At 35.0% G+C, this 11,445-nt stretch overlaps 1 protein-coding gene across 2 annotated transcripts; it reads right to left on the reverse strand.

The window, feature by feature from the left end:
- Positions 1–3,854: 3,854 nt before the first annotated feature.
- Positions 3,855–7,465, reverse strand: LOC145043740 (KH domain-containing protein At4g18375-like). 2 transcript variants are annotated; one of them, XM_078992483.1, is made up of 8 exons: positions 7,244–7,465; positions 6,393–6,984; positions 5,796–6,212; positions 5,102–5,347; positions 4,869–5,000; positions 4,630–4,796; positions 4,466–4,550; positions 3,855–4,371 (listed from the first exon to the last, which is right to left on the reverse strand). In XM_078992483.1, the coding sequence occupies exons 2-8, from the start codon at positions 6,969–6,971 to the stop codon at positions 4,057–4,059; spliced, it is 1,941 nt and encodes a 646-aa protein (XP_078848609.1). In that variant the 5' UTR covers positions 6,972–6,984; positions 7,244–7,465; the 3' UTR covers positions 3,855–4,056. The 2 variants fall into 2 exon arrangements, with proteins under 2 accessions (XP_078848609.1, XP_078848608.1); XM_078992482.1 differs by having other exon boundaries at positions 6,393–6,990.
- Between the last annotated feature and the right edge of the window lie 3,980 nt (positions 7,466–11,445).

Genomic DNA, 11,445 nt, shown 5'->3' on the forward strand with positions numbered 1-11,445 from the left:
TGTCAAGTATACTATCTTAGACGATATTTTGAAGTGAAGCGAGACTGTCATCGATGATGTGTTCATATACGCTGTTGCCACTGACATTATGAGCAATGATGACATGGAAACACGTACTATTGTCGAGAGTCAATGTAGAATGGACTCGCCTCAATGGAAACAAACATTCCAGGTAGAATTGAATTCCTTAGCGAAAAGAAGAGTGTTCGGATCTGTTGCTCCAACACCACCCAATGTTAAACCAATTGGTTATAAATGGATATTCGTAAGGAAGCGTAATGAGAATAATGAGATTATAAGATTCAAAGCTTGCCTCGTGGCACAAGGCTTCTCCAAACGCCCTGGAGTTGATTACGAAGAGACATATTCTCCCGTAATGGACGTTAGAACGTTCTGCTACTTAATCAGTTTAGTAGTTTCCGAGAAACTGAATATGCAACTCATGGACGTGGTCACAACCTATCTATATAGGGATCTAGACATAGAGATATACATGAAACTCCTTGATGGACTTAAGTTGTCTGAATCAAGTAGTTCCAGACCACAGAACACGTTGTCGATAAGACTGAGACGTTCATGTTGTGGATTGAAACAATTGGGCAGATGTGGTATAAACGTCTAAGTGAGTACTTGATCAAGGTATGATATTTGAATAACGAGATATGTCCATACATTTTTAAAAAATCCACTTCATGATATGCGATTATCGCAGTCTATGTTAAATCTCATAGGAACCTTAAAAGAGTTGTTCAAAACTGTTGAAATCCTGAAGAAAGAATTCAAGATGAAAGATCTTGGAAAGACACGGTATTGTCTCGGCATGTAGATCGAGCATCATAAAGATAGGATTTTCCTCCATCAAAGAAACTACACCCAAAAGGTGTTGAGACACTTTAGTCATCATGACGTGAAGCCATCATCTACTCCCATGTCGTTCGTTCTCTAGACATTAAAAAGGACGAATTTCGTCCAAATGAGAACGATGAAGAGATATTAAGCCCCAAGTGTTCATATCTAGGTGTAATAGGCACATTATTGTACTTAGCCTAATGTACTAGAGTGGACGTCTCTTTTGCTGTGAATTGTCTTTCTCGACATAGTAATACGCCAACACGCCGCCATTGGAATGGTATTAAAGACATATTTTGTTGTCTTAAAGGTACTACGTATGTGGGTTTATTTTATCCCTACTCGTCATCCAATGTATCAAGTCCAAATGATGCTCGAGACAACGCAACCCTTGTCGGCTATGCTGATGCATGTTACTTATCAGACCCACATAAGGGACGTTCCCAATCTGGTTATTTCTTTACCATCAGAAATACGACGATATCCTAGAGATCTTGTAAACAGACTCTAGTTGCTACTTAAACAAATCTCTCTAAACTACTCGCGCTTTATGAGGCGACTAGAGAGTGTGTATGGCTTTGAGCTATAATTAGCCATGTTCGAAGTACATGTGATTTGGCTTATGATCCTAATGAACCAGTTGTCATATATGAAGATAACACTGGTGTTATTAATCAAGCGAAACATGGTTACATCAAAGGGGATAACACTAAACACATCTTGTCGGAATTGTTCTTTAGACATGCACACAAGCATTTCAAAATATTGAAGTGCAACATATCAAATCGGATAAGAATCATGCAGACTTGTTCACCAACTCACTGCCAAAGTATTCTTTCCAAAAATATGTCAAAGCTATTGGACTTAGGAAGCTCTCTGAGCTACCTAAATGATATGTATCATGCACCCAGTTGTGTGTAAATAAGACTTGTATCATCACATATGTTTTGCACCCTGTTGAGTGTATATGAGGGGGAGCATCCTGATGAATGCTTGTGTACTTTTTTCCTTTCGCTCAAGGGTTTTGTACAATGGGGTTTACCTTGACAATGTTTTGTTTTATTGAGACACTAATTGTATCCCGTTCCCACGTATAGTTTCTGGAGTCGGGGGGAGTAGTGAATACTTATTAACCATTGTGCACTCTTTTATCATTCATTAGAGTTTTATTCTTACTGGGTTTTCTCTAAACAAGGTTTTAATAAGGCATATCATGTTTTCTCTAAACATGTTTTAATAAGGCACATCATATATATGGTTCCTTCCCTCGCTTAAGACATCCAATTCGTACTCTTTTGTCCTTCGACCAGAGTTTTAGTCCCAAAGGGTTTTCTCCGACATGGTTTTTAATGAGGTGAACATCTAATGGATTGTTTGAAAATACAAGATGAAGAAGTACATCAATGATAACATAAATCTAAGCAACCAAGGGGGAGTGTTGTAACTCATTTATAAGGATAATGATTGCTCATTTATGTTGGTAGTGATTGCTCATATTTATTTTATTCATAAGTAGTATTCATGTACTTAGAGGTTACAACCTTTGGTCACCCACTCATTGTCGTATATAAAGGGTTGTCATGTACTTTTATTTTTTTAAGAGAACACACATTCACATTGTCTAATGGTAATCTTTGCATGATTATTAAACTGTTTTGTTAGATTCTTTTTGAATAATGTTTCATATTTCCTGTCTTTAATTCTAGATTTGATCTGGAGATATAGGAGATCTTTGATAAATTTGATTACATTGTCAATCATCTTATGAAGTTCACAAAATGCTTTTGAAAATAAAAACGTCAATTGCATAATACATTCAAACAATATGGTGTTAGATTTCAACAATACCTATTGTTATCCACCCTTTTGAGATAGAAAATTCAAACCTCAACTTGCACATAAACAAAATTAAAAGTAGTCTTGATTTGAAAGACATGAATAGTAGTAACTAAGACTTCAAGCATCACCGTTTTAACATGTTTAGATAGAACTTTGTGTTAACTCCAATCAATAAACAACATTTAGCTAAATTACAGAGGTTGAAGGGTTGTCCAAACGATCATTGTTCAAGGTATGATATATATACCCACATCACTAGTAATCATAATCTGAATCGCAGTAAAAGATGATCCTAATGTTTGAATGTTTTAATTCTTTTGAGTTTACATCATCTCATTTCAAACAGTATATTTTCCAAAAGAATGGCGAATTGGTCAAATCCTTATAGAGTGAAAGGCAAATTGGTCAAGTCCTTATAGACTTTCCGAATGTCCAAAAGTTTCTCATGTTAATATGGACGCATATATAGGTCTTCTTTTTCATTTTAAAATAGTCAGTTTCTCATGTTAATATGGACGCATATATAGATTTTCTTTTTTCATTATAAAATAGTCGTATATTAAGAAAAATGAGTGATTTGGTGGCAAAACAAAAACAAAAACAAAAAAAAAAAAACAATCGTCTCTATAATGATATGTACATCATATACAACACACAACTACTTTGTATACCTTTTGTATCTAGACAGACTATATCATTTTAGCTGTTATGAAAGTAATAAAATAAGTATTCAATTTAAATATGAGAGAGAGAGAGAGAGAGAGAGAGAGAGAGAGAGAGAGGAGATGCAAGTGTAATACACATGATAGGAACGGTACATATGTCGGTGAGACAAAATTTGTAATTTATTTGTCCCGACCAAAAGGTATAGGACAAGGACTCACCTTTGATCTGTCATTTGTGAAAAAGACAACGCCCTTCTCATCCTTATCATCAAAAATAGTCTATGTTTGTCATACAAGACCTAACAGACTAGACTGACGACTGACTTTCTAGGATAAGAATGAGAAAGGGCATTGACGTCTTTTGCCATTACGACAGATCAAAAGCAACCTCCCTGTCCCACCTTTTGCTGCCAATTTTTAATTTTTATCCCACTAACATCAGTCAGTCAGTCAGTCAAACACAGTACAAATGAAATCCTGTCCTGTCAAGCACACATCACATGACTCCCAAAGTCCACATCATCAGGACAAAGTCTCATCATAATGTTGAATTCTAGGCAAGAAAAGTCCCCAATATTTTTTTTTTAAATCATAAGTCATAACAATTAAGTCTGGTCAACATTCTAAAAAGTCAACAACATGATCTGATCAGGTGGTCTTTAAAAAGGTCTGGTAGTAACTCAAATATGCCCCAAAACTAAAACTAGTGTCCATACTGCTGAGAAGTCTGGGTGGTGGTGTAATGGCCTTGCTGAGGGGGGTAGGTTGGGACAGTGGCGGCAGGGGCGGTGGTCATGGTGGCAGGGGCGGTGGTCGTGGTGGTGTAATATGATGTGTGTGCAGAAGAGTAGGGATCTTGCTGGGTACCATAGTTTTCAGCATAAGTAACCTGAACAGGATGGGTTTGTCCGCCTGCAGCCCCACCGTATGCTTGGTACACATCCACCACACCATGTGTGGCTGCAACTGCAACTGTTTGTGCATACGGATCTTGACTGTTCACCATTGTTCCTGCAACCTATATATATTTTTTACAATTTACAACAATTCATGACTTCAAGTTGGAAAATTACTAAATTACCCCTGATTAAGAAACTAACTAACTAACCGACCTCACTAGGGTTGTGAACTCCAGGGGGACCCGGAACCGAAGCTTGCCCACTGTTTGCCACATTCATATCAACACCACTTGGATATCTGATTTAAAATAAAATTAAATATATATTAATGTGAAACAGAGTATAGGAATATGGAAAATGAAAAATGACTAAAATACCCTGGTGCGTGTGAAGGAACTGGATAAGCATGGGTTGCATATTCCACTGGAGGGGCATGATAACTATGAGGTTGATACTCTCTTGGAGGAGGAGGAGGAGCAAGGTAACTAGGTGGAGGATGTTGATGTTGATGTTGATGTTGATGCTGATGTGGATTATATTCGCGCTTCATGAAAACATAAATAAATATTTAGTTATTAAAATTAATAAATTCCCATTTCCCAATTTTAAATTTTACCTTAAAAGGTTCATAACGACCACCTCGTGGGACCACCTCTGTTACAGGTTTTGTATCTCTAAGATATCTTGCCCTAAATCTTGATGCAATCTCAGCCAAAGCTTCTTTCGCAACACCGTAACTCCCCGAAACCTAAAAGGGTATTTACGGAAATTGTAAAAGATCCAAAAGGGTGTTTCAGGAAAGTGAAAAAACCAAAAGGGTATTTCTGGAAACTGAGATATGGTTATGACCTGAACAAGCTCTTCATTTTCAGCAGCACACTTTGGTTTGTCTTCTTTAGGATAGACACGGATATCTGCTTTAATTCTTCTCCTCATTTCATTGATTATCATGCCACCTTGGCCAAGAATACAGCCTACTTTACTAGAAGGAATTAAAACACGTGTTGTAATTATTCCCTTTTCATCATGCTCACTTGTTTTATCTTGTAAAAGAAGAATCGCATCAATTGTTCTTGACCTTGGTTTCTGTAAAGCCTGAGAAACATTTTCAAATATTAACCAATAATTAACATAAATTTCCTGTTTTTTTTTCTAATTTTGGTCCCAAAAACTGCTCTTGTAAAACTTTGCTCCTTATTTGATTGAGGTTCTTGCAATGCTTTTTGTCCCTATTCCAAATGACTATTTGGTCCCTGAGTATAGTTGATTTTTGCAACTGTGATCCCAAGATAGTCTTTCTAACTTTCTACCCAAAATGTTACAAAACCCTCAAAATTTTGCAAAAGAAAACTTTTTGGGACAAAAAAGGTAGTCAAAAATTTTGTCAACTGCGAAAACACTATTTTCTTTGTGGATTTGGTCCCTAAAATGACTATATTGCCCTTCATATTATATTTCTTAAAAAAATTTATGTCGTTTAGTTTATTTGTTTACTATTACTTATAAAATAAGAATCAAAACTGAAAGAATTAAAAATACTAACATCAAAAGAAGAAACAACAATGACTCTTTCATCTGAGCCTAGAAGCGGATCCTCCACATGGATACTTGTACCCGTTTCTTGCTGAAACTGTCTTAAACTGATCCCATTTCTCCCAATCACTCCATGAATTCTTGCTTCAGAGCAAAGAATTTTCATTGGGAACTCAATTGGTGTCTCTTCAATTTGAACAGGATCAATGGCCGGAGGCCCATATCGTGGTGGCTCCCGCCATGGAAGTGGCGGTGCACCGTACGTGTATGGCCCACGTTCAGGCGGCGGTGGTGCACCGGGCTGAAAGGCCCGTGGGGGGCCCACGGGTCGACTGTTTGATGGTGGTTCATCTTTTCGTGGATTTTGATGTAATAATGTTGAGACTTTAGCAAGTGCTTTTCTTGTAACATCTGGTGTACCTGATATCTGCAAAATAGTATTATTATATGTCAGAGAAAATACTAAAATGCCCTTATGTAGTCTGGAAAAGAGATTTTCAAGGGAAAAATGAAAGTAGGATGAAAAAGAAAGAGGTATATAATAATGATCAATACATTATTTTCAAGAGGAATGAAAGTAATACAGAAATAAATAAAAGTAGATTACCTGCAACAACTCATCAGTCTCCATAGCACAAGTAGGAAGCTGCTCTGCAGGCAAAAGACGAATAACAGCACCAGTCTCACCTCTTAATCTCTTAATAACTTCACCTCCTTTCCCCAAAAGACACCCAACTGTGTTATTTGGAACAAGCATTCGACAAAACACCACACTTTCCTCATCATCAAAAATATCTTCCTCAACAATCCTATCATGAACTTTTACAAGAGCATCTTGAGCTGCACAATGCAGCTCCAAATCATTATCATCATCATCGTCATTTTTTACTACTGGAGCTTTTGCAGAAGGGCTGTAGATTATGATTACTCTTTCTTCTGAACCAATGACAGATTCCGCAACTGTAATTTTAGCTTGGGTTTCTTCGCGTAAGGCTTTCACTACAGTGCCACCTTTTCCGATTACGCTGCCGATTCTTCTGGATTGGCATAGGATTCGGTAGACTGTTTCTGAAACATGAGAGCTTTCTGAAGATTCTTCGTCATCAAATTTCCCTCTTTTGTTGCCACCCTTGTTGAAGCGAGGGTTTGGGCGTTTCTTGAAGGGGGATCCTCTGCCTCTTTCCATTTGCCCACAAAACCTACAACTGAAAAACCTGATAGTCACTACATCGACATTGTAAAAAAGGGTAACAAATAGCAATTCAGATTTCAGAAACTAATCAAACTATCGTAGCAATTTAGAAACAGTAACAGGCTAATAGCAATTCATAAACAATCAACAAGAACTCAGAATACGGAAACAAGCTATAACTGATTTACAATTCAGAATTCAGAAACAATCAGCAAGAACTCAGAATCAAGAAAGAAACAGAAATGATGATAGGCAGAGAGATAAACCGATGATATGTAGAGTCGCAGAATTCGACAATTAGAAAGAGTGATGAAATTAATTGAGGAACAATGCTGAAATTGAATAAGGATCGATGCTTAGTCAGACATCTCGAGCCTTATGCAGTGAACCACAAGATCATCGACGCTGAAACAGGGGTTCATTCGGTTGATTGAGATCATCGATGCTGAAATCGATTGAGAGATGCGGTTGTGATTGAGAGCCGGTGTTTTAGGGTTAAAAAGGTTTTTTTTTTTTTTTTGTTAAGAATACAAAATGAAGAGTAAATTACACGAATGGTCCCTATGGTTTGGGGTAATTTATGTGTTTGATCCCTAACTTATTTTTTTAACTCGGAAGGTCCTTATGATTTGTTTTTGTTACGCGTTTGATCTCTACTGTTTATTTTTGTTACGAGTTTGGTCCCTATCTTATCTAAAAAGACTATTATTTAAAGAGAAAAAATAATGGGGTAGATGAGGTAAGGTGAGGGGGTGGGATTAGGGGAGTGTTTATTTAAATAAATTAAAAAGATCAAGGGCATAATAGTCTTTTTAAGTAAGATAGGAACCAAACGCGTAATAAAAACAAACAGTAGAGACCTTCCGAATTAAAAAAATAAGTTAATGACCAAACGCGCAAATTACCCTAAACCATAGGGACCATTCGTGTAATTTACTCTAAAATGAATCTATTCATTTAACCCATTAAAAGCCCAAGTCGCTAATAAAACCAATTAAATGCCCTTTTTTTGATTATTTAAAATGATTTATATTTATTTATAAAATAATATAACTATATAAAATGTTTATATTAGTTTATCCAGTTAGAAAAACATAATATAATAAATTAATAAATTGTTTTTTTAGTATTTGACAAATTTTGTTTATAAACATAAAAATACCAAAATGACAAAAAAAAAAAAAAAAAAAAAAGAACATCTTATACATTATTGGTTTTTTGTTGTAAATCATAACCAATTGACACGTAATGAAATCGACAAATAATAATGAGAATTATATGTCGATTCGTTGCGAATAATAGATCCAATTATAATTAATTTGATTACCAAGTTTCGTCCAGAAACCAGAATAATTCTTCTCGATTAGATCTGATTATAAATAAGATAGAATGAGAGTGTTATGTTATTGAGTGAATTAAAAAACAAGACAATAATATAAAACTGATATGTTGATGAGTGATCTTGAACACGGAATACTGCACGGATATGACTCTTGTCATTTGAGGTTTTTACTTTGCTTCTATCGGTTGTAAGCAACAAAGTAAAAAATCAGGATTTAATGCAGATTTACCGAGTTTCCAACAGCAATGAAAAACGATAAACGCAAAGTAAATACTGAGAAACTGATAGAAATTGTAGAGAGAAAGAGAGAGAGAGAGAGAGCTTCGAAATTCGTGCATGAAATATGAGTCCTAAAGAGTTGTATTTATATGTATCGAAACCCTAGAAGGAAATAAAGAAGTCCTCCTAGGTCGGCCCCTTAGAAACCCTAGGGCGACGACTTATGCTCCAAGATAGCCGTTTTCTAAGCCTTCTAGAATATTTTGTTGTCATATCCACGACCGATTTGACCCAAACTTCGCTAAAAATAGAAGTTCCTCAACTCCAAACGACCGATGTGTCGTGCCAAGTGCATATAAATCGCACCATTTTGCACACTCAAGTGTCGGATAGTACTAGGTTGGGCTAGCCGTGCGTGTGTCAACTTTGCACATTCTTTTGATCCACTAAAGCTCTTAAATGTCTGTCAAAGAAAAAGACTTATAAATACATAAAATTTCTTCCCCCCCCCCCAATGTAGGATAAAGAAAAATAGCCAACTTACTATTATACATTCATAATTTCCAACATTTTTTTATTTGTTAAGATAATTTATTTTTTATCATTTATAATAATTAGATATAAAATAGAAAATTAATATCACTAACATTAAAAAGATTTTCAATTCTGATTAGGCTTAATATCTAGTTAGTATTTTATATTTTTGTATTTATATTGATTCTAATATGGTGAAGTGAACTTATCACTTCATTATAAATCAAGTTATCGCTTCATTACAAATCAAGTAAATATTTACATTATGGGAAAGGATTTATTGAAATGCGTGCATCTCATATAGATTTGAGAAGTCCCAACAAGCCAAACGATGAAAAAACAAAGCAAAAAGTGTCAAGAAATAAAATAAACCCCAATAATATATAGAGGACTAGATTAATATAGGTTAAGAGGGTGTTTGGTTTAGCTTTTAAAAACCAAAAGAGATTTTTTTGTAAAAGTTGGAAAAGTCAGGATTATGTGATTTTTCAAAAAGATACAATTTACTCTATTGAAAAAGTTGGAAAAGTCAAAATTACCAAACATTTTTTTGATTTTTAGAAAAAGATAAAGTAAAAAAGTCATTTTAAAAGTTATGTCAAACACCCTTTAAATATTTACTTTAACTTTTCTACTCAATTAAAGAGTTTGAAATAAGTGAAAAGAGATCAACTTATTTAAAAGCTTCTTATGTAAGAAAACGAGTGCATACTATAATTTTTATTTAGCCAAACACTAAAATATATTTATTCCCGATACCAAATTGATATAATCAAATAAGGAATATTTTAAATAAGCAATCTCAAACACCTCCTTAGTAAAAAAAACAAACAAACAAACAATGTATTGAGTGAAAAAAGCCCACACTTCGTGCCTTGCAACACATCTAGAAAAATGTATGCATCCCCCCACATCATGGAATTACATCGCCTCACGTACATGATGCATTTTCGGGAACGCCTCGCAACACAGCATGCATCATAAAACCTCAGAGGCGTTTTTTATGTATCATCTTCAAATTGGGCCTAGGAGCTTTGTCATTTTTAGTGAAAAAAAATAGTAAGTTTGAATAAATAATAAATTAATTAATACGTGACTAATAAGATAAATTCCAACCTTGAATAAAATAAGTGCTAGATTTAAAAAGTAAAGAAAAATAGATAAGAGATTAGTTTTGTCAAAAGAACAAACTTTAAAGACCAAGTGTTGACCTAGTCAATGACCAATTGGTTAAAAGAAAGTATATTTAAGGGTGAGAGTGTGAAAGAAAGAAGTTTCATAAGCAATTTGATCAAATGATAACATTTTTTAGAAAAAAAGAAAGTTAGAATGACCATATGTGTCAAGTGACCAAAGATTCAAACTAGTTAGGACATCCACAATTTATTGAATTCTATAGAGTTCAATAGATTGACACATCACTTTTTTACATTTCATACAAATCTATCAATTTTTTTTCTATAATGTATTGAACTCTACAAAGTTCAATATGAATTTACAAAAGTTATATATATATATATATATATATATATATATATATATATATATATATATATATATATATATAAGAATTAAAAATTTTGTTTTTTCTCATTAAAGAGTTCAATGACCATTGAACTCCAAATACATTGAATACCAATGTGGCATCTCACTATAGTAGAGTTTAATCTATTGACTGACAAATAGACTTGTCATCTCATTCAACTCTCTTATTAAACTCGTCATTGTGGATGCTCTCGTTTGCAAGAGGATAATGAATTTGAAGAGGGGAGCTCCCATGGGAGATTTTTGAGCTTGAGAGGAAAAGTTGGAGCTAATTGTTGAAGAAAAAACAAGATCTTGACGATAGGGACTTGTTAGCATATCCCTTTATGATTTTGTTAAAGATAACGAAATTGTTATCTTTAGGATGACCTAGTTAACGGTCGCTGACCGCCCTAGTGCCAGACGCAGGCCCAAACCCTCGCAGTTTCGCGTTAGGACCTTGGTACCTGGCGCTCTCGCCCCAAGTCCAATTCTAAACGATAATCTCCAATCTATAATAAGCCAAAACACATTTGGTCACTCCCAGAGCGACAAGTGTAGCGCTTAGCGGCCTAGACGGGACAAAGGATATTGTTTAGGATTATGCCCTAGGCATGACATGTATGAAAGGGATCCTTCATCTCTAGAGGAAGGTATCATATCTTCCCTAAAAAAACCCTAATCTCCATATACCCATATACACTCATACTAACTAGACCATCGAACTTTCGACCTCCTCCCAGACGTCGACTGACGTTGCTTCTTCATTGTTGTGATTTCAGGGTTTCACCCCTTCAGAATCTTCACAAGACGACGTTAAGTCCAGGGCATATATCACAATAATATATA

The sequence above is a fragment of the Lactuca saligna genome, chromosome 4, assembly GCF_052625555.1.
Source record: "Lactuca saligna cultivar CGN05327 chromosome 4, ASM5262555v1, whole genome shotgun sequence".
Taxonomy (NCBI): Eukaryota; Viridiplantae; Streptophyta; class Magnoliopsida; order Asterales; family Asteraceae; genus Lactuca; species Lactuca saligna.

Coding starts and splice junctions, on each gene's coding strand:
- LOC145043740 (XM_078992483.1), bottom strand. CDS start 6,971: ATGGAAAGAGGCAGAGGATCCCCCTTCAAGAAACGCCCAAACCCTCGC. Junction 5,348..5,795: donor TTGTTGTTTCTTCTTTTGAT/GTTAGTATTTTT, acceptor AATGTTTCTCAG/GCTTTACAGAAACCAAGGTC. Junction 5,001..5,101: donor AAAATGAAGAGCTTGTTCAG/GTCATAACCATA, acceptor ATACCCTTTTAG/GTTTCGGGGAGTTACGGTGT.